General features: G+C 45.2%; 1 protein-coding gene across 1 annotated transcript in view; it reads left to right on the top strand.

Moving 5' to 3' along the window:
• Enox1 (ecto-NOX disulfide-thiol exchanger 1) overlaps positions 1-27070 on the top strand; it is a 562855-nt gene that overhangs the window by 401227 nt on the left and 134558 nt on the right. Inside the window, exons 7-10 of the mRNA XM_059273297.1 lie at positions 10773-10946; positions 12120-12326; positions 15550-15783; positions 25426-25638. Of these exons, the coding sequence (XP_059129280.1) occupies positions 10773-10946; positions 12120-12326; positions 15550-15783; positions 25426-25638 (828 nt within the window). The remainder of the gene's footprint in view (positions 1-10772; positions 10947-12119; positions 12327-15549; positions 15784-25425; positions 25639-27070) is intronic.

Genomic DNA, 27070 nt, shown 5'->3' with positions numbered 1-27070 from the left:
TGCAGAACATGGGAATGAGCACAGCTGGAATGCAGCCTGGTTGTAACTTCTAACCTTTCTGAAAGAGTGTGCATATTATGTGTATGCACACATGATCTACGCACAGATACACATGCACATTATCAAAATGACAGCCAGTGTTTATCTGGTGCTTCCGGTGTGTCAGGCATGCTTTGAAACCCTTTGCAAAGTTTAAGTCTTTTAACCCGCAGAGTGACTCTGTCTAAGTATTTCTCTGCTAGTTTTGCAGACTGAGAGATAAGGCACAGAGAGTCAGTGAGGCAGGAGAATCTGTCCTTGAACCTGGAACTGGCCTCACTACCTACCTAAGGTGTCTTTCCCTCTGATTTCTCTTTTGTCTTTCCATCCTCAACTCTAGTTACAATTTTGACAGGAGACATGGGAACTCTTACTCATTTTTATGTCTGTTCATTTATTGTGGCCTCGTGGCTTGAACATGGGGCCTTGTATGAGCTGGTGAGCCGCCACTGACCTCTACTCCAAGATTTTCCTTTCAGTATTTTCTGGTTAAGTTGCATGTTGCTTAGGCTCCTTAAGTTGCATGTGGTGTGGAGAGCTGTTCTCTTCTAAGTGTTTTAAACACTCCCAATCTGACTGACAGGGACACCCTGTGTGGATTTAAGTGGTTTCTTTAAGTGGATTTAAATGTTATTCTCCTTACCTTCCTGCTCCCCAGCCTCATTACTGTAAGTTCAAGTGCTCCTTGCTATAGCTATGAGCTCCAGGGTTGGGGAGCAGGTTTGACTTCAGGGTGTCATACTGCTGAGCGTGCAGAGCCCACGTCCATCTTTGCACTCTGACCCTGGCCACACTCTCTCGGTGCTCCTCATCTCCCTGTAAAGTTGGCCCTCCCACAGTGATACTAAGATGAATGGCTAACAGAGCCCTTATCGTTCTTGCTATCTGAGGATCAAGATAAATGTAAAGAATGCCAGATGTTAGTTGCTTAGAATCATATGTCAACTTATGCAGTGACACTGTGGACTGAACAACCAAATATCGCTTTTGATTGTCCCTTTAGAATGAACCCTGTGAATCTGTAAATGTCACCATCTCTTTCATTCCCTTAACCAATAAGCTACAGAAAGTGACACCATAGGGCAAGGATTGTACTGGACCCCGAGATAGGGTGTCAGTTCAGTTACCTAGCTCTCATTGGCTATGCCTTTGAATAGCAGCATGATACTTATCTATGATTTGAAGTCCACTCGGTGTTTACATTTTTTCTACAAGTCCACAGCCATATGCTGATGTTATTTAAAGAGATCATTTCCATGTTGTTTTAACCCCTTCTGATAGGAAGTTGAAATTGAAGCCTATATAAATTACTTAGATGATGTTATAAATTTTTAAGTTAAATATTGAACAAGTTTTCCTTTGTTCTTTTTTTTTTAACTTAAGAGATGCTATCTATCTGTAAGTTGCTTCCATAAACTGAAAGCGAGGTTGGTAAATAAAGTCACAAAGCTAACCCATGCACATTGCCTTGGAAAGACTCAGACTTCAAAGGGGAGACCCTCTATAGATACCCATGTGCTGCAGAGGCCTATCTCTCTGCCATGAGTAGCTACCTGCTCTACATCACCAGGGCATTGGCAGGCTCTTTGCCTGATTTCAAACAAAGGGAGGAACCCTGTAAGACAAGGACATGTTGCACACCAGAAAGAAACATCCTAGCATGGCTTGCTTTATCTTTCAGTATACAGATGGGGTGTCTTTACCCTTTAGAAAAATAGAGTAATGTAAAAATAGATGTGAATAATTTAAAATATTTCTTAAGTGCTTGACTACGTGTTTAAACATATTTCTCAAAACTCAATGTTTTTTTTTTGGTTGGTTGGTTGTTTTTGTTTTTTTTTCCTCTGCTGTCAGCTCTGGCACCAAAAGCTTATTAGCTTGGACAAAGCAGAGAACACATCAAGAGATTGTTTAGGTTTTCTTTTTCTTTTTCCTATCATTATGTAACAGCCCCACTGCACAAAGTCACTTAACATAACATCATACAGAGAGAAAATTAATCATCAGCTAATGAGATAGAGATGTGAAAAGAAGTTTGAAAGAAGTAATTTAGAGGCCCCAATTAGGCCCTATTCTAGTGGGTCCCTCATGGGCATTGCTAGCTGATCTCAGGTCCATGAGTCTGAGAGGGATGTGGGAGCAGAAAGCGGAGGAAGGAAGCGGGGGAGGGTGAAGAGGTGGGAAAGGAGATGCAGGAGCTACAAAGAGGCCTTTTCAATGCTTTAGACATGGGCTAATGAGAACCTAAATTAGGAAGGAGAGTGAACAAAATGATCCAGAAATCCCTTCAAAGGCAGGCTGTAACTGGGCTTAGCATATGCCTGCCTGTCACCATCTGTGGAGCTTCCGTCCAGTAGCTGAGCAGAAGGGCGATGACCTTACAGGAAGTTCTGTAACCTTCTCTGGGTTGTTGGGACAGAGGAGGGCAGGTGTCTGGCCCTGTGGGGAGTTTGCAGACTGCAGGAGGGAGATGCAGAAACAAGGAAGGTGGTGGGAAGTAATGTCCACGTGAGATCCCCATACCAGCACCTCAGTGAAATCCTGCACGCGTCTCTGAGACTTGGCAATAGTTCTCCAAACTAGAAATCAACAAAAAGCAAAAGTTTTGGAGGAAATAAATGTGGGGAAGGGAGTTCAGGTGGACTCGCCTCAGAAGTTATTTCTACAGACCAAGAACCTGCCAGAAAAGCAGACGATAATGTCCCTTCCAAACAGGGCAGCGAATGGACCTTGTCTGCCTCTGTGTCTGCATCTGGCCTGCAAGGACAAGCTTGCTGGTGAAGGAGAAGGGGTGAGAATGCTCTGGAAGAGCCATCTAGTCATTTTATACAGAATGAGGACCAGGGAGAGACTAATTGAGAGAAGAACAGAGCCTAAGAAGAGAGAATGAGAAATTAGATGTGACCATTGCTGGAAAATACCAGTAGTGGGAAAGAAAATTAGATCTGGTCCCAGGAGCCCAGAGTTCAGAGTAAGGAAAATGGATTTAGCCACAGGTTACTAGGTCTCGAGCAGCGTGAGAGGATCTGTTTCACGTGTGAAACCCCTCAGGACATGCACAGAATTCACTGTCCCTGGACACATCCACAGGTAGTTTGGGTTCTCCCTCCCTCCCCACACTCACTGGCTTCATAACGTTAGAAAAGTCATTTTACATCTCTGGAAATTAATTTCTTCAGCACTCAGTCATGGCCATGGAGGAGTGACCGCCTCATTTCGGGTTCAAACTGTCATATTCCTCGGGCCCAGAACCTCAGCTCCACCATCAGGTCTTCCCGGCCCGCACGGTTTGTGAGTCTGAGGCACACCGGGTCTTCAGTCTGGGCTTCTTAAACACCTGTCTCTCCTAGCTCACTAACCCACTTCACTTCTATCCTCAGGGGTGTGCCTTTTTTCTATTTAATAAACTGCTTCTATTTCTATCACCTAAAAATGAAGGAAAAAAAAAAAAAGACTGAGTTCCCGCAGGCCTAGGCACTGTGGTGTGGTCGACCGATGGTGGCAGCTCAGGTCTGTGCACAGGATCTGCTCCGGGACTGCGTTCTCGTAGCCTGGCCCCCAGTGCCAACACATTTCACTCAACCATTCCTGAGCCCTTGCCTCCTTCAGAACATGTTTGGTGTTTTAGATGCAGGCTCCCGACACAGGTCTCTGGAAGGATCTGTCAGACATCTTTGAACAGTTGGTTTTCTGTACTCATTTTGGTCAGGAGTTTTGAAATGGTCTGCACTTCCTGTCATGTCCCTTTTTCAAACATGGACACGAATCTCCTCGCCCAAGTCAACAGTACTTAAAGTAGCTTTTGACAGCTGCACTCGCATTCCGGCAGCACCACATCCCCGGTCAGGGAGCCAGAGAGTTTTATGGATGGAGTGAGGTCTCTGTTTATAAAGTGGAAACAGCAAGGCTAGAGGGGCACGTGCTGGATATGCATCTTGGGTTTAAATGGGAAGCATACCTCTCCACCTTTGGATCCCTTCGGAAAGATCACAGGCACATTTTCAATTTCACTTCCCTAAAGACCCTGCATTCACTTATCTTATAAAGTACACCTTTACCTTAGCATGTAATCTGTGTAGCTGATTTGTTCTCAACAACTCCGGAGCAATCTTCAAGGTTTGTTTCCTCACAAAGGGAAAACCTAAGGGGAGTTCTGCCTCCAGGGAACTGGTCTGAGCATTTCTTTCTCAGAGAATAGTTAGAAGCGTCTTTGCACCCATCATCCCAATAAATATATTTTGGAGATAACTTTTTTACATGCCCATCACTTTACCAAAAGAAACCATTTCTAAAGAAATAAGTTGAGACTGTAATCTCAGAACATACATAGGTGGCTGAGACAGGAGGATTGTAAATTTCAAGTCAGCCTGGGTTACATAGAAAGCTCTAGGCAAGCCTGAGTTTTATAGCAAGACTCTATCTCAAAAATAAAAGGTAGGGAAAGTCAACTGTTAACCGCCTTAGGGTCCCTTCCCTGACACTGTCTCCTTGTACTGGTTTCCCAGAGTTCCCATAACAAATCAGGTGGCTTAAAACAATAGATATTTATTCTGTGTTTTCATATGCAGCAGACAGAGTGATTGAGAAGTGACTGAGAGCTCACATCTTGATCCACAGTAACGAGGCAGAGAGAACTAACTGGGAATGATGTGGGCTTTTGAAACCTCAAAGCCCACCCCAGTGACTCGCCTCCTCTAACAAGGCCACACCTCCTAATTCTTCTCAAGCAGTTTCACCAAACATTCAAATATATGAGCCAAGGGGGCCATTCTTATTCAAACCACTACAGTATACGTACTGACATTATAGACAAGCAGAGTTCATCAGTTGAAAATGGAGACTATACTAAGAAAATCTCTTCATTCTAAACTCCAGGAAACAGAATGCCTTGTGTATCACCAGGCCCCCCAGTAGCCTGATTATGAGTCTTAGTTGAAGTCAGTAACTCATCTTATAAAGGAGAAGTAATGCTGCCTGTTTTTCAAGGCCCCTCTATCCCATTTTTCTGCCCCTCTCCAAGTCCTGGGACCTAGCACAAGGTCAGAACCTGTAGACACCCTGGCAGGATAAAAAGCCCAGAGCCCCACCCTCTGACCTGTGCTGTATGCCTGAGAAGTAGGATAGCACCTTTGCCTCTGCCTCCTTTGCCAAAGCCCAGGCCTTGCTTCTGGCATCTCAACCCTACCTTGCTTCTCCAGCCTGAGACTCAGCAGAGCTAACCTGCCAGATGCTTAGCAGTTCTTAACCTCTGGCCCTGAGTTCTTATTGCTAAGCCCATTCCCTGTGGGCTGAGTCAGAGCCCTGGACCAGAGTAACCTGTGCTCTGTATCGTGTGGACAGGGTTCCTGCCCTAGTATGCTTGCGGTGCCTGGGCTGTGTCTGTGGACTGCTGGCAGCCCATGTGCTCAGTCATTCATCAACATCTCAGGCTCCGGGGGAAACCTGCAATGTTCCCATTTACCCTGATTGCACTCTCCTTTTCATTCTCTTGGAACACAGTGTTCTTCTGCCTTCTGGGCCAGACCTGCTTTGGCACCGACAGCTCATCTCTGCCCCCCTCATCTTCAGCCCCAGCCTGTCTCCTCTGCTCACACCTGACCTAGTTATATGCAGCTCTGATCTGGGAGAGACCCAGCTGCCTTTATTTTCCCCCAGTGAGGAAAGAGTCTCACCTCAAACAGGACTCTCTTTACTAAGGTGTCCACTGAAAAGGACAGAGCAAGATCAAGCCGCTACTTGAGACAAGTCTGCAAAGAGAAGAGGATAGGGACAAGTCACCCAGCCTAGGATCCAGCTGACAGATGTCTGGCATGCAGGGAACTGCCACTCCACCAAGAAGCACGAGGGCACTCACCAGCTTGCATGGCACTGCCCCTTCTGGTCTGCAAGATGCCTTGTGCTTTTTCAGTGTACCATGGTCACTTGCCCTGTGCACCTCATGGCAGAGAGGGGGAGTTATTTGGAATACCTCATGCTTATGAGACTTGCTGATGGCAGTTTCTTTCCTGGAGAACTCTTAGATTTGGCTCATGTATTCAACCTTTTCTCTGGGCTTGGCGCTCATCAAACCCCGTGATTTCCCACATGAAGAATTTATACAGTTATCCTTGGTAGATTGCAGTAGTAGTAAGTGCTAAAGAAATGCTGAATGGATTAGTGAATGAATGAATGAAGCTAATCAGTTGAGCTGTCATCCCACTAAAACCCTAAATGCAAACTCTCTGAACCACACAGATGTCCATCTTGTCCAGTCTGTGCCACCGGCTGTGGAAGCTGCAGCATGTTTGAGGGCCATGAAATGAGTTCAAGGCTAGCCTGGGCAACTTAGTGAGTCTCAAAATAAAAAGGGAAAAGAAGGCTGAAGGTGAGCGCTTGTCTGGCACGTGCCAGGCCCTTGGTTCAGTCCCTGGTACTGAAAATATACAAGCTCATCTCAGAAGTAAAATCCCGGACCATAAGACCCCAAAGCCAGACTCCTGTTTTAGCCATTCATCCTTCCAACTGAAACAAGAAACACTGCAAAGTTCCTGCTTCCTGCCACCCATGTCTTCGGAGCCAGGGACACAGAGAAGAACTAGACAGGACCGCAGTATGAATGACCCTTGGCTCATCTCTGAGCAGTGTTTCTAAAAGGTGCTGCTGTTGCTGAAGGATAAATGGCGCTGGTGGCAGCACTGGTTACAAGCGGAAAAGTCACGGACCATGGCCACAACTACCAGAGTTACAACGAGCTTTATTAGAAGGAAGGAGGGGATAGGAGGGAAGAGAGCCCGGCCTGGGGGGAGGGAGAGATGACAGAAGCAGAGCCGAGAGCAGGGAGGGAACAGAGGGAGAGAGAGAGAGCAGAGAGAGTATAGGGGTCCGTGTCCAGCTTTTTTAAGTCGCCAGTGCCTGCTGATGACGTAAGATGCAAGACCCCAAGCTGCACATGTACAGGATCCTAATGGTTGCATCCTTGAATGGACCTTCCATGCTGCAGTGTGAGCTGGCTTCCTATTTCCCTAGAGTAGAAACTGCAGCTCCTGGTTCATGGACTTCACAGGGATAGCTCTTACCCGCCAGGCAGGGGAACTGGTGCCCAGCATTTGCATGGCCTTTACCTGTGGCTGCTGAGTGTTGTATTAGATTTTTAAAGCGTCTACTTCAGCTTAATAAGCTAGTACATAATATGCTTTTATGCTGTTTGAGAAATAATTCCTATTTATGCAAATATTGTTTAAAAATAACGTTTTCTTTTTCAAAAAAGAAAGAAATGACTAATCCTTTCCTCCTTTCCCACTCACATGCTGAATCCTGGATCCTTTGAGGTCCAGCATAACTTGTGTTAATTCCTTTCTAAGCCCCTTTCAAGCCCCTGCACTCACCATGCAGATTTCATTAAACCTCATAGTCTCTTCCTACTTACTGATGCCTCAGAAAAGGCAAAGAAACTCTCGTTACATACTAAACATTCTGCTCAGGAATATACTGTCTTCTGTCTCCATTGCTGAGTATTTATCTATTTGGCCTCGGGACAGAAAGCAGACAGGCGTCTGTTCTGTTCGAACTAAAGGCAAATGCGAGCACCAGGCTCCCATCTCATTTGTGGGAAACATCTGTTTATTATAATGCACGGGGCTCGAGTTTCAGGGTTTGCAGTCCTGAGTGGCTCCAGCCTTAAATCATCCTGTGTTGGCAAACAATAGTGAAGGCCAGGCCAGGAGAGAAACAGATGTATGGGCTGAGATTAAAGGAAGAGCACAGGCAGGCCAGCGTTCCTACCACTGGCTTCTGTGGCTAATACACTCACCTATGGAAGCAGTGAGGCAGGGAGTGTGACACTGAAAGCCTTTGTGCCTTGGAACTACTTTATGATTGTCATCTACATGAGCAGAAGAAATTGTGTGTGTGTGCGCGCGCACACATGTGTGTTAATTTTATGGGTACGTTTTTAGATGTAGTATCCAGTATTAGATGACTGAAGGCCAAAACTGTACCTTGTGCTGGCAGCCAAACTTGGTAATGTGTAAGAATTTCCCATGTGGTATTGGTTTTGAAGACATGAAGGGTTCTTGGCACCATGAGAAGCCAGGAGAGGACGTGAGTGAATGAGCAGCATCAGTTGAAAGAGGAGCAAGCCAGTAAGCAGCATCACTCCATGGTCTCTGCTTCAGCTCCTGCCTCCAGATTTCTGCTTTGAGCTCTTGCCCTGACTTCCCACCATTATGCACTATAAGCTGCAAGATGAAATAAACCCTTTCTTTCCCGAGTTGCCTTTGGTCGTGGTGTTTTAGCACAGCTGTAGAAAAGTAACTAATCTAGCAATGAATGAAGTTGGGTCATTTTTAAATGAGAACATCGAAACCATCATCTCTCTATATTTTTAAATATGGAGCCAGATCTGGGCCCTTGTTCCAACTCTGTCATTTGTCTGCTTTATGATGTAGGACCTTTTCCTTAAATGCTTTAAATGTCTGTTTCTTTGCCTATGAGGTGTCATGACGCAGTGAAATCGTGTGATGAGCTTGTAAATAAACCAGTTTGGTCTCATCCTTGTCCATTTCTAAACTTCTGTGACTTCTTGATATCACTGTTCTGAGCCCTGTTGTCACAGAATTATGGAATCCTGGAATGCTGTTGTTGTTGGAATGCAACACACATGCCACACACCCAAAATAAAAGCGTCTGACTACAGCCAGGCTAGTATACTGGGGTTGCGGATCAGGGCCACCCTGCTTATGCTGTTCCACCCAGGGAGAGGTGGACATGTCTGCAGTGGCTAGAGGACTCCTGTGTCTTTTCTGTGAAAAGACTGGCCTTCCATATCTTCAAGCTTCTGTATAAACTCCATCATTGCTTTTGCTACTGGGTTTATCTAACTGCTCAGCACAGCTAAGCAAAGAATAAAGCCGTACATGGCCAAGGTTCCTGTGCACATGAGAACCCAACAGGAAATGGAGACATAAAGGTCAAAGGGCAAATACCTAAGAGGAGACAGGGAAAGACGGGAGATGAAGAGGTGGTTTAATTTCGTGCTTGCAGCGTGGTAGAGGGTCGTCATGTCCTCTCTTGGTGTGATCATCTGCTTAGTAACTTTATCTTACTGGACAGAATGTTGTTCTCTACAAAGAGAAGAATCCCCGAGAGAGGGATGCCCTTGTACCTAGTTGTGCAAATATCCCTGTGATTAGAAAGGGCTTACTTTATTTGTTTTTAATGACAGATAAATCAGATCCATTTGTCACATGCAGAATGATGCCTTAAGGTGTTAAAGTATGTGTACCCATGGGGAAGTGGGTCCATTTACCTACCCTTGAATTGCCTCATGGAGTTGTTGTTTTCATGGATGGTAAGAACCTTCAGTGTCTCACTCCCATTTGCCAAAATGTTTATCATTAGAAACTATAGTCATTAACATGGACAGCGATCTCCAGGACCTGCCTCCATCCAACTGTAACTGTCTATCTTTTGACTAACCTCTACCCAGCCCCACCCAGTAGAGTGGCAGTCACCATTCTTCTCTGTCCTTCTATACATTCAATTTTATTTTTATTTTTTTACATTTTGTCATAGGGCACTTGGTCGTAATTATAAGTCTGGCTTATTGCACTTACCAGCCATCCATAATGCCACGAGTCCTTTCTTTGTATTGCTGGCTAGTACTCCACTGTTCTTCACACACCATAGTTACTTGATATGTCTGTCTGCTCATACATCTGGGTTGATTCCCCATCCTGGCTGTTGTGACCCCTGGTGCAGTGCACATGGAGTGCAGATGTCTCTTGATCATTCCCTTTGGATAGCTACCTACCAGTGGGATCACTGGGCCCATGAAAGTTCTGTCTGTACTGATTTCCATAATGGCTGCATTTATTTATACAAGGACTCTCTTTTCTCTCTGTCCTTGCCGACACTTATTATCTTTTTAAAATCCGTATATATCACCTTTGACATTATTTGCTTTATTGTCACACTTAGAAATCAATTCAGCATTTTATATGGAAAAAATCTATCCTCCGTGGCTCTGTTTAGTTTTGTAGTTGTTTTTGATACCATGCATAAAAATTTCAGAAGGGTGGGCCAACTGTTTATTGATAGAATAAAAGGAAGTAAGTGTGATTATATAATAGAATTCAGAAATATATATATAGCTAATTTTACACCTGCGTGCCTCTAACCCAGGCATAGCAATTATAATCACTCTTTCGTGTCAGGCCCCTTCCCCTAGGAGAAATGGGTCAGGTGGGACTGGAGTGATTGTTATAAAGCATGCACATATAAATTGAACTTTCCCAAATGTAGGTCACTTGGGCAAGAAGGCACTTCTGACAAAACTAGGCTGACAATTAGATTCGCAGGGCACTTCAATGCTAAATGTTCTTTCTGCGCTCTAAATCATAAGACGGTGTAAACAATAGCCTAACATTAAGAAACAGAAAATTGCATTCCCTGTAATAGCAGAGCTTCATGGCACATGGTTCCATGGCACATGGTTAATACGCTGTGTTCTGTTCTGCCGCGCTACTATTTTAAGGAGTATAATTTCCTTTTTGTATAGTTGCAGGTTCTTCCTTTTCCTCTTTCTCCCCCTTTACCCTTCTAGAATAGCTTTCTATAATGCTATATCATGTGCCAAGAAAAACCCTTGAAAAAGAGAAAAAGTAAAGTTGGCTAGTCTGTGCAGGACAGTAACACAAACAGAAACCATGGGGTGAAAATTCGCTAGCCAAAGTGTTGTCTTGTGTGCTTTGCAGACTCGATCTGTGTGCCAGGCTTCGATCCAGGCCTCAACATGATGACCGGAATCACCCCCATTAACCCCATGATACCAGGCCTGGGACTGGTACCACCCCCACCCCCAACAGAAGTGGCTGTTGTCAAAGAAATCATCCACTGCAAAAGCTGTACTCTTTTTCCCCAAAATCCAAGTAAGTACAAGTGAGAAGTACTTGCCTTTTCCTTTGAAACGGTATTGTGTTCATTTTCAGATGTGAGATGTTCTACACAAGGGCGTTAACTCCATATTAGGAGAGGTCCACAAGGGCGTGTCCGTGTATCTGTCCAGCAGCTGAATAAACACTGCGCAGCCAGTACGTGGGCTCTGACAGTTTATGTGTAACTTTAGGAATCTTTTCTGTGTGCAGTGAACTAGGATTTTCTGGAAAGCATCATATGAAACCTATCACCCTTTCTAGCTGTTCACAAATGGGAGAAAAAGTCTGAAGTGTGTTTTGTTAGATAGAAATTTGAATTAACCTCGCGGTTGGCAAGTTGGGAGAAAGGCGAGAGGTGGGAGGAATATGCAGCTCAGAACTTCTGGGCCAAATCACACTCACTTAAACAACCTATATGTTTGATTAATTTAGCCTCCCATACTAAGCTTATAGGCTTCGATAGCTAGAATTTTTAATTCGTATTAATCAGTGTTGCCTGTTCAAAGCGGACTTTTCAGGAGATTGCTTTACTAATCTACATATAAACCAGGCAAAATGTTGTGGCAGCATATGTTTTATCTTCTCATACGGCCTCCTCAAACTTTAATAGTGTGCTCCTTTAAACGTGAATAATCATGGAGGTTTTATTCCGACTCAGCATTTTGCAGCCAGGTAGGTATTGTCGAATGCTCTCGCGGCTGTGTGTCCCTCCTCCTGGGATGCCGCCCCTCTACCTGGCAAGAAGACAAAGCAGTAACGAGCCAGGGTTTTTCATCATGTTGTCATTTCATCAGGTTTTGTACTTTGTGAAGCTCTCTCCCCTCCCTCTTTGTCTTTTATTTTTATTTTTTTATTTTTCTGGGTATCTGATTTATGAAAGAGAAATGACATCATGCTAAGATGTGCTATCTTTTTCTCAGACAAGCATAGCGACTCTGTGTAGAAACGAACATGAGAAATAAGGGTTGGGAGGAGGAGGGGAGAAGATCACGAAACATAACAGCCAAGGGGTGCGATGGGGTGTGGGTAGGGTGGGGAATGTAAGTTGGTGTAAAAATTGACTGGGCCTCAGTCCGGAGAGAATTGTGCCAGCCTAACTTTTGCCCGGTGAACGCGGTAAAGAGCTGATCACTAAAAGACAAAACTCTGTGTTTCACTGTGTATTAGATCTTCCACCTCCTTCCACAAGAGAACGACCTCCAGGGTGTAAGACTGTGTTTGTCGGAGGATTACCAGAAAACGCCACGGAAGAAATTATTCAAGAAGTCTTTGAGCAGTGCGGAGATATTACAGCCATCCGAAAGAGCAAGAAGAATTTTTGTCACATTCGCTTTGCAGAGGAGTTCATGGTTGATAAAGCCATTTACCTTTCTGGTACTTCGCTTTACAAAAGGGGTTTGCTGGGCATTTTGTCCTGTTTTGTGATGTTAATATGAGCTCATTCCCTTTTGCCTTAATGCACTGTAAGTTCCAGTAGTCTGGGGCAGGAGAAGGAGGTAGTCGCCTTTTAGCTTGGCTGCCACGTGCTTTTTGTTAAGCCCTGTGCCTCTCCACAGGCAGGATTTCCTACCATCCAGTCTTGAGGAATTCCACGGAGTTTCTAATTAATGTTCTCAAGTGCGTATTAGATGAAAAGCAATATTTTGAGTACTGAGGACCATTATTATTATTGGATGTAATCCTCTGGGGGAGTAAAGTACTCTCTCAGAATAATTTCAGTTTTTTAAAAGTGCGTTTACAATCTTCACCCCAGGGATAGTGAAGCAAGAGCCTCCTCCTGGCAGGGAATTTGCTCCTGAGCCTGTGATAGGCCTACAGTCTGCCATCGCACACTTGGTAGTTCAGCAGCCTGCTCTACCATCCTTAACCTGAGGACCAGGTTTTAAGAGAGTTTGGGGAGTGTTAAAAGGAAGCCTAGTGCCACCTTCCACTTTGGGTATTTATTTGGACAAGTATGTAGAGTCGGTGTACAAAACTCAGTCAAATCAAAAAGAGGCTGAGGCTAATATTGACAGTGACTTTAGAAGTATTTATTTTTTAGATTCCACTCACTGTCCTTTGCTCATACTCGAGCGACATTTGTGCAGCGCACCACTCTGCAAACCGCCTACCTAATTCTAGGTAACTTGGGATTCGAAAGAGTCCAGTTTTCCTAATGTCTGCAGCCAGCTTCCACTGCCACGGCCTTCTGTGTAAGCTCCAGAAGCCTTGAGGTTATCTGAGCAGAGGCTCTCTTGCCCTAGACGGGGATCCAAAGAATGTTAAGAACCCTTACTGTAATTAAGCCATAGAAGTGAAAAAATCAAGTCTGACCATTCCACAGTGGGAACGAAAGGCAGACCCAGAGTAAAGGTATTTTGCAGTGCACACCCAACTGTTAAACCTTTGGGGATGCTGGAGAGAGTAGGGTGCTGGCTGTCCATCTCCCTCAAATGCAGAATAGCCAGTTTACTAGCCAGGAAACTTAGATGGGTTCATCACATGAAGGGCAATGTGGGAGCCACTGGGTGTGAGATTGTTACTTAACAAAACAGTCCTGGCCAGGATAAAGAAGGACGGATACTTCTTTCCCATCAGCCTGCCTAGAAATCTGGCTTCTAGTCACTACATTCAATCAAACTATTAACTACTCATCCATAAGACTGTAACTTTGTCTCGAGTGATTGAAGAAGGTAGGTGACTGGTCCTTTTCAGCACTAACACAATTCAACTTTTAGACCAAATGAAAAACTCGAAAGATGCTAACAAAGATGAACAGTGCCAAACACAGACAGAGAGGGAGGTATAGACTTAAACTGGGATTCTCCTGGGTCGCTCTTGTAGCAGGAGGAAGCAGAGGCCCCACCTGGAGCCTCCCCTGCCTAGCTAGGTGCAAAGAGGTCTCTGGCTCTGCTAGGGTGGCCTCGGCACCCTCAGCTGCAGAGCAGAGCTGAGAAGGTCTGAAATCCCAGCTCACTGGGGGGTGGAGGCAGGAAGGAGAGAAGGTTGCCCCTCCTCTGTGTAATCTCCTGCAAGCCCAAACCCAGCTGGAATGCCTAATTTTAGGACCACTTTCACATTTGAGGGCCCGACTAAGTTTAGCCTCGGCCTCATCAGAGTCTCTTTTAAGGCTGTAATGATGATGTTCTGATGAAAGAGAGGACCAGAACTGTTTTAGAAAGTGATTCTCTGGATACAAGCAGGGAAAGTTGTTTGATCAGCCCCGACAGCTGGCCAGTACCTGACCTGCTGGTTTAACTTTCCACAGCCTACCACTAAGACATAGTTTGCTTCAGCATTAATTCTGCTCACATGTGAGTGGCCATTTGCGTAGCTGATGGGCATTATTATGTTTCCAGGTTTTTAGATGATGCTGCAGAAGCCTAGAAGATGAGATCTGTAGGATCTGTAGCAGATTTGTAACTTCTCAAAAGTTGGAAGTGCCCCACTGGGGACAATCCAGCTTCCATAGGGATTTAAGGCTCTGCTTTACCCCAAATGCCACCGTTACCCACTGAAATGTACCGTGACAAGGTCCACACAGCACAGCACAGCACGGCATTTTCCAGCTGCATGTCACTTGCAAAGCCCCTGCACGGCAAAGGTGCTTATTTTTGCTTTCTCCTCTAGCAGCCCCTGGCAGACATGCTCCCACTAAGACTTGAATTTATGTTATGAAAATCTGAGTACTCCAAACTGAAGAGCAACCTCAAAGTCAACGCTTCCTCATTTGAAGTTAGGCCGGCTGGCTGCATTCAGTCCTGTTGACCTCTCTCACACACTACCCAATCTTTATGAGTTGGATAGTTCACAGTAACCTCCAACCCCCAAGGATTCCAATTTGTGTGTGTGTGGGGGGGCTACCTTTGGGCTCTTGCGCAAGCCTCTTGTGGCCTTCAAAGATTGCATGGACAATTTGTGTGGTACTGCAGGCCGGATGAGGTGCTATGGGGCCTCTTGATTGAAGGTAAAATATTCTCCTGCATGCCCCCAGAGGATAAGTGGAAATAAAACAGCACTACAAAATTGCCTGGGTAATTGTGGCTTCTCTAGCAGCTGAGAGGAAGCTGAGCGGGCCATGTTTGCTAGGGGAATGAAGCAAAAGGCTGTGAGTAAAGTTTGGGAATTTACTTTGCAGACCCCTTTAAATATCAGAGATGTTCTTTATTTGCTCATACTCTGCCTCTTTCCAAAAAGAATTTAAGAGTGCCTGTGCAATAGAGTTATAATACATTAAAGAAAAAAAAAAAGCAAGATCAAAAAACATACTACATGCCAAATTTGTTTCTGAACTCCCTAGAAGCCAAAGGGAGGAAGGGGTGGCCAGGATTTAGTGCCTAGGTTCTCACTTGGTGATGCTGGACCTGAGCATGGTGAGGGTCCCTCTGAGAAACTTCTCGGGGCTCGCGGGGGTGGGGGTGGGGTCTTTGTCTCCACATCTGTGTTTCATGGTGTACTGATTGGGAAGATACCTGCCTCCCACCTCCTAGGAGGGAAAAGTATCCTCACCTGTCCAGAGGCCAGAGAAACAAGTGCGTGGTTGCCTAGCCTGTGGGAAGCCCGGACCAGAGCGTGTGTCCCCCTGAGCTGAGGTGACCTGGCTTTCCGATGCTTCTAGGTTACCGTATGCGGTTAGGGTCTAGCACGGATAAGAAGGACTCCGGCCGTCTTCACGTCGACTTTGCCCAGGCCAGGGATGACTTTTACGAGTGGGAATGCAAGCAGAGGATGCGTGCCCGGGAAGAGCGGCACAGACGCAAGCTGGAGGAGGACCGGCTGCGGCCGCCCTCGCCGCCCGCCATCATGCACTACTCAGAGCACGAAGCTGCCCTGCTGGCTGAAAAACTGAAAGGTAAGCAGGGACTCCCGCCAGAGTCCACCCCTCCTGCTTAGCCACTAACTAACTAAGGAAGGAAAAAGGAGATCTTCTGTAGATGCCAGACACCAGTGTGTCTTGCCCCTGCAGGCTGCTTGGAAGTGGGAGCGAGGCTGGAGTCTGCAGACCCCTGGGTTCCATCAATCTGCAAGGGGCAGAGCTGTTACTCTGGGAAACTCTGAAGGGCAGAACGGCAAGCAGGCCCAGTCCCAGCAGCAACCCGTGGTCCCCAGCCTGTGCTTTGTGAGCCCGGGCAGAGGCCTCACCCGTGAGTCAGCATTTCCTAGTGCTCTCAGAGTTCTGTGGAGTGTGCAGGTCCACTAGACACTGAAAGTTTTTCCAGGACATCTTAAATACAGTGCCAGCGAGGGTGTGTGGACGAGAAGAGAGAACATGTAGACAGGTCCCCGTCTTCAGAGGCGGGCTTAAAGGAACCGTTCTCACACCTCCAGTCGAGTGACAAGAGAGGATGGACAATTCTTTCATTTCTGCTGGGGCCTCCCCTGGGTTTGAGGGCGAGGGAAATAAGGATTCAAAGAAATAAGGAGCAGACCTGCTGGGCTTCAATGACAGGTGAGCCAGGTTTTGAAATTAGTTGGGGGAGGGGGCACTTGTATACATCTGTGGGTGTGCTTAGCTCTATTAGTGACCAAAGTGAGTGAGCTGGACAACATCTAGGCATTTTATAGGCCAGTGGTAGGTGGTAATCAGAGCTCCCGAGGTTGCCAGGTGCTATCAGGGCCGTAGCGGATCACAGCTGCCACAGGCAGGTGTCCACGAGTAAATGAGTGACCAAAAACAAAGCAAATGGCCTCAATGTCAACCCAGGCATGTACAACACGCTTTGGGAATGGCGGCGAGTGTGGACAGAGTGGGTAAAGGAATCAGGAATGTCTTCACAGAGCAGGCAGGATTTGAACTTGGTGGGATAAACAAGATTTCTCCCAAGTTAGAAAGGTTCCTAAAGGCAATCTAACCAGAGGCTGGAGCCCCAAGAACAAAGATGCACAGGAAACCCAAAGGACTTGGTGTGGCCACTGCATTCCTCAAGCAAGGTAAGGCTGGAGAGTGAGTGTCTCGGCCAGAAGCCCAAGGTTGTTGCTGGCCTTGGTTGTTCTGTAAACAGTAGAGAGGGTTTCACAGATGTCTGATGAGAGGACAGCTGTGATTGGTTCTTGGGGTTTTAGAGCCTAGCTCATGTATTATTGGCAGTGTCTTAAATGGATGGGATGGGCTCACTGAAGAAAATGAACAAAAGGCTGCCCAGCACCGATTTCAGGAAGATTGGAAATGGCGTTCTATGCTTTGTCCAAAAAGCAGGGCATGTGCTTCTAGCCACCACTCCTGTCAGATCTGAGGACTCCTAATTAGCTACAGTTGCCACTGAACTGCCCCTCTCCAGCTACTGAGTGTTGCCCGCTGGCTCTCTTGGAAGCTGCCCAGATGCTCCGAGAAGGCATTAATATGCAGAGACTGTTCCTTCAATAAGACACATAGGCAGTGCAAGTTCAGTATTAGGAAAGTTCAGAATGAGAAAGAACATTACAACCAGGAATGCTCATTGGATCAATAAATACTCTTTTTGTTAACGTCAAGTGAATTTTGTGGTACCACCCTGTGGTCTCCGTACCCTGACTGTTTTTAAGCCCAGCTAGCTCAGTCAGTAGAGCATGAGACTCTCAAGATGGGTTCAATCATGGCCACGCCTCAGGTCTGTACTACGTGGAGGAATTTCATGAAGGTTTGGCATCTACATTATGTTATTTTTATGAAGCGAACATCAAAAGTGCCAATTGCGTGTATAAGGTACATGGCATTTGCCTCTACTTTTGGAGGATAGCAGATTGGGATGTCAATTTGCTAGAGTAATTTGTGAGCCTTGCCATTTCAAAAATGTATATTTATATAGATGAGTATAATTTTCAGAATTCGGAAGCTGTACCTTTGCCAAGTACCGTGTGTGATCCCTTGAGGAGAGAACAGATTGGAAATTTTAATAGATGGTTCTTACAGTAGAATGAACGAGCTGCAGATACATCTTAGGCAAGAGTCAGGTAATACCAGGCTTGACAATTTCAACCCAAGCACAGAGTTTGGAATATAAACAGCATTTAATTGCTTAGGAAATTGGCTGCCTCTGAGAGGAAATCCACTCTCTGCTCCTTAGAACCCTGTAAAGCCTGGCAGGAAGAGCCAAGGAAACTGTTTTTCCCTGAAGATGATTTCACTGATGTAGGGATATAAAATGCAGTCAAGATGGAAGGTACAGAAACCTGTGTCAGAAAGGAAGTAGAAATGCAATCTGAAAATGCCTGATTGGATTAGATTTTTTCCTCCTCTGAGAAATCTTGTTATCTTAGGTTTATTAGCTATTTTTCTCCCATTTGACACCATACATGTTTATTTTTGTAATTTTGATCTTGAAGATCATCCACATTCAGCAAAATCTGTATCAATCAAGTCTTTATTATGACCTGCAAGGCTTTCCACATAGTTGCACACAGTAGGTGTTTTGGGCAAATTAATTCCTTTCTTTCTTCTCCAAGTATTTGAATATGTGGGCATATTGCATTTCTGGCCATAAGAGCTACTAAGCATGGCTGCAAATGAGAGAAGTGATTATGTTAGCCTGCTGCCAATCAAGGAAGAAGTATTTGCTAAGTGTTTTACACATACCTGACACCAGGTACTGGTGCTAGGTACTGGGGGAAGAGATAAAACACCATACTAACTTCTGCCTCATAGAATCTAGGTTTCTTGGGTAATAAATGAAATGACAAATCATCCTGCACTTGCTACTTAGAATAGTGGGTTATGATACATATAAATACTATTAGCAGCAGTGCGCACTATCATGCAAGATGCTTTCTCTACAGAGATAGCCAAACCACTGAAGCCGCTAGCATAGGAGAAGTGGGGACTCTTCGGAGATCCGATCTCCCCCATCCACTGGCTGCTTGGCTTTCCGAAGCCAGAGGAAACAAGAGTTGTAACTGGGTAGTGTCTGAGGCACAGAGTCACCAGGCATCGGTTTCATTAATACAAATTCTAAAACAGAAAATCAGTGGGCACCCTGCTGATTAAATAGACATTGTTGTGAGACAATTCAACTTAATGAAGACTGACTGGGAAGTAACTGTGCAGGGACCTGAAGTTTATGGCATGGCTTTGGGAAAGCGAGAAGGCGCTCAATAGCACCATAATTACACTTTATTGGAAACAGTGGCACCAGGCAGATGAGATAATGAATTCCAGGGTTTCTAACACAGACCAAGCAGCCCTGAAGGGGCTGAGGGTCTGGGCGGCACAAGGAAGAGATTGATTCAACCACGAGGAAGCATTATATCTTCATTCACTGGAGATTTCTTTGGGCAAGAACATTTTAAAAGTTTACCAAGTACTTTCTCCCATTTGTCTTTCTCTGTATCGAGTAAACTTCTGACAAAGTTCTCCAACCAATGCCCTTGGGATCCCCTCATATGCCACTGAGAACTGAGCCCTCAGGGACTGTGCTCATAGTTTTCAAAAGAACTGGGCTCATATTTGCATAGAGTATGGCTAGCATCAGTAGACAGGAGCGGAAGTGGTGCTGGCATTCTGTAGATGGTTGTCAATATTTATGGTTCTATGGAAGTAAAAGTCAATAATGCTATGAGCCCAGTGGACATTCCATTAGCTAGCAGCCAGACCTCCTCCTTCAGGCCAGGAAAATATGAAGCACGGGGAGCCTCCTGGAGAAGCACCTTTTGGGTATTATTGACCTTCACAGAGGCAAGAGAGGCCATTTCATTTAGAAACATTTTGCTTGGCCCCACAGTGGAAATAATCAGTACACTTTTGTATTGCCCTCTTAATTTCCTCATTTTATAAATCCTGAGTAATTGAGGAGATTGTGTGTTGGGGCAGAGGGGAGCGTTAACCACCTATGTAGCCTTTATGTGCTATTCTGATTAACTGATGCACAGACAGTTAAGCAATTAAAAAACACATACTTCTCTGGGCCAAATTCTCCCTTGAACTAGTTTTAGCATCTTATTGTTTCTTCATTAATTAATGAGTTAAATAAAATCATTGGAACATGCCCAATTTATATTTGCAAGATGGTCATGATTTCTCTGCCACAGATTCTTTAATAACCCCAAAAGTGCACCTTCTTGGAGGAATGGTAGACAGACACTATCTTCACAACTAAAACCCCCAGCTTGCAGAAGGTGATAACACTTGGTCAATCTTAATCAGCCTGGTAGATGCTAATGATGGAGGAAAGGCACCAAGAGGTAGTTTTCTTCTCCTGTGTGTGCTAAGAGAAATTCAGAACCCTAGGCAGGCTGTGGGCATGGGATAAGAAACTTAGGTGGGCTGTTGTGCCTTTGTTTATGGCTGGGTCTATATAAGGATAATAGGGGAGGTTCTACGATTGAACAGAAAAGAGAAATAAATTAAAAAGATAGTCTGCTGTGGGTATCGCTCTGTATAAATAAAACACTGACTGGCCAGTAGCCAGGCAGGAAGTATAGGTAGGACAAGCAGAGAAGAAAATTCTGGGAACAGGAAGGCTGAGTCAGGAGACGCTGCCAGCCGCCGCCCTGAGTACCAACATGTAAGATACTGGTAAGCCACAAGCTATGTGGCAAGGTATAGATTTATAGAAATGGGTTAATTTGGCCGGGCGGTGGTGGCGCACGCCTTTAGTCCCAGTACTCGGGAGGCAGAGCCAGGTGGATCTCTGTGAGTTCGAGGCCAGCCTGGTCTCCAAAGCGAGTTCCAGGAAAGGGGCAAAGCTACACAGAGAAACCCTGTCTCGAAAAAAAAAAAAAAAAAAAAAAGAAAGAAAGAAATGGGTTAATTTAAGATGTAAGAACTAGATAGCTAGAAGCCTGAGCCATTAGGCCAAACAATTTAAATAATATGAGTCTGTGTGTTTATTTTATAAGTGGGCTACAGGACTACCGGGGCTTGGCGGGACCCAGAGAGAAAAACTCCAGCTACAATAGTCCATAACACAATTTTGTTTGTTTTGTTTTTCTCCAAGACATACTGATTTCTGGCTAAGACGGTAGCTGGAAACTCCTCATGTAATTTGCTTTACAAAGATATCAACTTCTACTGAACAAAAATAATCCCTTGCATTATTGTAGAGAGGAATTGTTTGCATCATTCATTTCCACAATTTATGTTCTCCCCCCTTCAGAATTGTAAAATAGCCTAGTCAGACAAGCAAAAGTACAAGCCCCAATGAAGGCGAAAGTGGGGTGCAGGGTGTGGACTAGTATCTCACTGAGAGGTCCACAGTGATCTCTATGCCATTTCCAGGTCTTAGATAACCTTTTTCCTTTCTGGTTGGCAGTGACAATTATTCTTTTATTGAAAGTGGGGATTTAGAATCAGATACTTGCAAAGCTCATAAAAATCACATCAAATCCTTTCAAAACTCACTTAAATTTTAGTTACTATTTTCCATTTCAGGTTTGTGGTATCTCTTAACTTAGATTCGCTTCTCACCGTTTTACCTGGCTTTCCCCAGTCATTTCTTGCAGTGTGTCTGAGACTTCCAAGTGTATGTAACTTAAGGGGTGACATGCAGTCGCCGTTGGGGAGGGGTGTCTGAGGAAAGCTGAGTCGGCATTCTTAACAAGCTCTCAAAGGACACCTTGACTTGTGGACTTTGAAGAGCACGTTACCCTGCTGGCAATGTTAATGTCCACTGTATAGCAGGTGTTTGTCAAACGTGAGAAGAGGGCACACAGGGTCTGGAATAGCCCAATGAAAAACAAGACGGCATGGCTTCAGCCGGGGACACTAAGCAATAAAAGATGAGCATTATGGTTCCTTACTTAGCCCTCCAAAGCCAACAAATGGCTATCACCTCTCCTAAATTAAATATACTTTCAAAAAAATGTTTAATCGACTGAGAATCCAGTTAGCTATTTGCCACCACCGGGACTCTCTGCTTGTCCTCGAGTGTCCGACATCACTCTTGACTTCCGTCTCCAGTGCTCATGACCTCAGAGGCCTGGTTCTCAGTCACGACATAAGTGGACAATGACATACGTGAAAATCCTCCTTAATACGAAGTTAAACGTCTTTAGTGTCAACTGTTGAACTGTCCACCTTTTACTCATCGGATTTGTGACTTGCCTAGCATTAATCGCTACATATCTTTGAAAACTAGATAAAGTATGGACTGCAGACAGAAAGGGACCAGAGGGTTGCAGTGTATTTGGGAAGTTTCCTTATAGTAGCAGCCCCTGGAGCTGGAGGTAAAGAGGAGGCGACCATCACTACACAGGGTGACTGTGTCAGTGGAGTTCATAGGGAATCTTGGAAACACAGCAGAAAGGCACTCGGTTCACACCCAGGTGGCAGGGAAATCACCTTTGTGAAGGTGACATAAGCTGAATCTCGAAGGAGTGACAGCCGGCCAGGGGATGGAGACTACGAGAGACACTAGGACAAAAGCACAGAGACCATGCCCACGGTGCCTATCAGAATGGGCTTGACAAAGAAACGATATTCTAGAAGGAAAATGCCACCTGGGGAGGGAGGCCGGCAAGCACGTTTCCAGTAACGCAGGCAGCGGGGTGTGATGTGGTAAGGACCCTTCTTGGAAAACACTGAGTAATCTGGAACTGGCAAATGGTCCGTCCACACCCCTCCTCAGCACAGCCCTTCCCCAGTTGGTGCTGTGGAAAGGCACATGTGCACACTCTAATTTCTAAACTTCACTCTGCTCAGAGTTCTGCCTAAGCATGGACAAGGAGAGCATTTGGAAGTTTTCTAAGTGCGTCTTTGATGTGATTTTATGGGCAGCGTTAATTTCCTTCCACATGAATAGCTTTAATAACGCTGCAATCTAAATCCTGTTTAAATTAGTTTATATTGTTTTCTGCTTTCTCGGTGATCTTTCTACTGAATACGAAATTGAATGTACAGTTGTGAATTGAAAATGACCGTCCTCAATATGCTCCAGTAGCCATCCAGCAGGAGTGACTGAGTCGGTGTTAATAAGTATAAATTAAAGTCACTTCTAATATGGTAACAAATGTTGACTGGCATTTCTAAGCATGCCTCAACTAACATGTTTTAAATTTAATGTGAATGTTAGTACATCAATCATTATTAGCCTGCCAGTTTCAAAGGCGAACTTGGATGAACTTTGGAGTTTTCAAAACTATACACTTCCCTTAAATTAAGGGGATTCTGCCTACCAATACTTGCTAACAGGCGAGAGAGCCTCTGGGCTACCTATGTTTTCAATACTGGGTTTTCTGTTGCTCAGCCCTCTGAAAACTATCCATTAGCTTCTCCTTGTAATTTCAGATCAACTTGTGTGTCAGTCGTAAGAGTGAGGGCCACTGAGACATAGTTTTCACACTGAACAGACACATGAATTTTACCATTTAAATGCGTTCTTTCTGACAGAAGTTTCTATATTTAGGAAGTAACAACTAGGGGTGAGATTGGGAAGGAGTACCCATGTGTCCAGGGAAGAGAACTGAGCAGGATGGGCAATCCCACTCTTTCCTTTCTGCTTTTCCTTTATGAACTAGAAAAAAAAAGAAAAAGAAAAAGTTGAGGATTCTCCATTTTCTTGGTGCTATGGCTTACATCACAGCAAGGGTAAAAAATAGCACATGAAGTCAATGTTCTTTTCTGTTGTTATTCTTTTTTAAGGGGGAAAAAGGATTTCTTATAAGCATCAGGTTTATTCCTGCTGTCTGTCCCAAGCTCCATTCTCCTAACATATATTGGCAGGGAGAGAGGGGGAGGATGTGGAGGGAGGCAGAATTTATTCTGACTCTAAGAGTCGCAGTGGGCCTCTCACAAACATAATGCTAAATTATGGGCCTCTCCATGGGCTGAGTGTAATGCTAAGTTGTATGATGGATTTTATCTTACACAAGCCGCTTCGGTCCATGAAATGAGATAAGAAACCATGGCAGCTGGAGTTCACAGAGGGTTGAACTCGGACTGAAACCCCAGAGTTAACACAATTGCGTTGAGTCAGCGTGGGTATTAAACGGTACTCTATGCTCCAGGAGCACAAGTTACAAAGAAACCGTAGTCTCCTTGTGAGTGTTCCTCAGCCAGTTATCTCCTCCCATTCAAGGGTAAGCACGGCTTTGATAGGAGGGTTGCTGGCGAGCTTTGATCCCTAAGCCCAGGAGGAAACACCATATCTTGGCTTGTCCTAAGTCAGCAAGAACAGCTTGGAGTCTGGAGAAGGTAGACTGCGTTCCTCCACAGGATCCCAAGCAAGGGGAGGCCTGCCCTGATATGCCAAGCATGTCCTGGGGCAAGCAACAGCCATACTGAGGAAATGGTACCTGGCTAGGGAGGCGGCCTCAGAAAAAGAGGGCTGAAGATAACTTAAACAGCATACTGTAGGGTTTACAAAGTACTCCTCAAACAGCATACAAATAACCAGGCAATGATTGATTTTTCTTTTAATTGTGTTAAAATAAAAGTAAAATTTCCTGCCAAGTCACCTTGTGTCCACCTGGAGTGTGTACATGTTTATAAACCTGAACAATACAGGAGGCATCTCTGCAAGTCCTCCGTGGCATGGACAGGGCCTAGATAGACATGTAAGTAGGTAAGTATCCAGACAGTGAGGTCTAGTTTGGCTCCGGACGTTGAGAATTAAAGAATCTTTCTTCCTTGGTTTAACAAAGGCATTTTCCCAGAAACAATACAAATGAAAGCATTCTCCCCTCAATTTTGTTCAGAAAGTCCACGAGGAGCCTTCAGCAGAGGAGCCTTCAACAGCAGTGGTCCCATCGATTAACGTTGTAATGGCTGGCATACAACTTCCAGTTGTAATTAACTGACTCACCCTCACTCCTGCCTTCCTCCACGCTGTACAGCCATTCCCAAACAAGGCAGCCTGTCTGTTGTCTTTGAAAGCAGCTTTATCATTTATTTACAGATGCAGCCTCCTTCCCCACTTCCTACGCCCTGCCTGAAGCTCAAATGAAGTTTAAACGGACTTTCCAATAGCCGCCCCAGACAAAGGCTGGCCACCTCAGGGAACACACCCCCTTGTGTGGGAAACAAAGACATACTCAGTTTTTTCATTGTAATGAAATCTGTTATGTTAAACTGAAAATGAAATTTCTTTGGAATTTCAGTAGAACAAGAAATGACCTTATTTCTCCTGCCTGCTTTGGGTACAGTGTCCTGTATTACAAGAAGTTTTAAGCTAACTTTGCTATCATCCACACATTGACATTACCTTAGCTATCTGTACACATAACAAAAATAATATACATCATTTTCTGATAAAGAAATAGAATGAGGGCCAAATCGGTCCATAACAGTTTTTGGAGTCCATCTTAAGAAAGCCTAATCTAGGTTTGATGAGAACAGGGCAGCAGATTATAGCTAAGAATGCCCGGTACAGCTGTGCTCACGGAGAGGCAGCTGAGCGAGAAGTTCTAGGTGGTTCCATGGAACCAGAGGAGGAAGAGAAAAAGACAAGCTATGGAACGACAGAGCAGTCTTGCAAGGAATGCTGATTTGCCAAGTTCGGAAACGGTGCTGCCGGGGGAGACCTCGCATGTTTCCAGAACCTGGATAAAGTGGCTTTTTTCTCGCCTCCACCTTCTTCCGTTCCAGACGACAGCAAGTTCTCGGAGGCCATTACCGTGCTGCTGTCCTGGATAGAGCGCGGGGAGGTGAACCGGCGCTCTGCAAACCAGTTCTACTCCATGGTGCAGTCGGCCAACAGCCACGTGCGCAGGCTCATGAACGAAAAAGCCACCCACGAACAGGAAATGGAGGAAGCCAAGGAGAACTTTAAAAATGCCTTAACCGGGATCCTCACTCAATGTAAGTAAAACCTTGGGGGCCATCTCTTCTGTTATGGCTTGGCCTATTCTTTTGCACACATTTTATGTTTTCATGTGGGGGTAAGTAGTTCAGAAGTCTCCCATTTTACTCCATATTGAATGGCACACCTCATAACCGATTCATGTTCTGTGGCATGTGGAAGAGCACGGACCCTGCCCTGAGAGCTTACTTCTCAAGGTGAGCGACATTTCTGTAGCTTTTCCTCAGAACACCGTGCCTGGCCCCCAGGACGGGGCAGCCAGGTGCACGTGTTAGTTGGCTCGACCTCAGTTCACACCACACCGGCAGAGCAGCCACTTCCCACCCGCAGGCTGTCCACACAGACCTGTATGACTGTCCACTTGGGGCTGATATCAGAGAACAGGCCTTGAACATGCCCCAGGGTTCTGTTTAGGGAGAAGGTGCCATCTGCTAAAACCCCCCTCAGGGCCCTTATGAGGTGAGCTTTGGCTGTCTGCATGGGTGACTCAGGAATAGACTTTTGTCCTTTCTTCATTTGGAAAGCAAATTGCCTTAAACACTTAATGCCAGTGATTTTTCATGTCTAGATCCTGAATTGATGAAGGAGCATAAATGGAGCTTTCTAATAGAACAATAGTCACGGTAATTACCCTGGGCTCTATTCAAAAAAGGGGCGTTGACTTTTCCTGTGGCACTCTGCATCTGTAGTTAATGTCAGGGCGGCACAATGCAGCTCAGCTGCTGATGGTCTGTCGCTTGGTAAAAGCTGTTGAGTGACACTGTAAGGGGGCTATGCTCCATTCCATTCCAGGTGCAGGGACCCACACACGACAGCAACACATGCAATTTACATATTCATTCTGAAGATAAGTGTTATTTGCAGTGATCTAGTGTGCCAAAATGCCTGTCACCCCCTTCATCAGTACAAACCTAAGGTATAATGTGTCTGTTAGGATAGGCAGACAGAGAGGGATGACGAGCCAGATTCTTACATATGAAAGCATCTTACATGACTTTGTTGCCAACAGATGGTTTTTGCAGTAGCACAGAGTAAGTACCATGTAATGAATCCCCAAACATAGACCGGTAAGTCAAATGCCCAGTGTAAGAACACTCTGCCTTTAAAGAAAAGGACGGTGGAAAACAAGAGTGCTCTACCTCTCACCGACCTGTACTGTATTAGCAAAGCTCCTCAGCATTGAACAATGGCCTTTGACCCAACTGTATAGGTCCAGCCATGCTAGAGTTGGGGTTACTAGGTGGAGAATAAAGGAAGTTAATACTGACTCTAGCTTTGAAGGAGGAAAGACAATAATGGATGAGTGGCCAGAGAAAAGGTAAGAGTGGGTTGACAGAAGAGACAAGGAGAGAAGAAAGGCTATACAACCTCAAAAGAGCAATTCGGGGTCAGGGGTGGGGGGTGGGGCTATGGTGGGAAGCCATGTGACCA

Source organism: Peromyscus eremicus, chromosome 9, assembly GCF_949786415.1.
Source record: "Peromyscus eremicus chromosome 9, PerEre_H2_v1, whole genome shotgun sequence".
Lineage (NCBI taxonomy): Eukaryota > Metazoa > Chordata > Mammalia > Rodentia > Cricetidae > Peromyscus > Peromyscus eremicus.
This window is presented reverse-complemented; position numbering and strand designations above follow the sequence as displayed.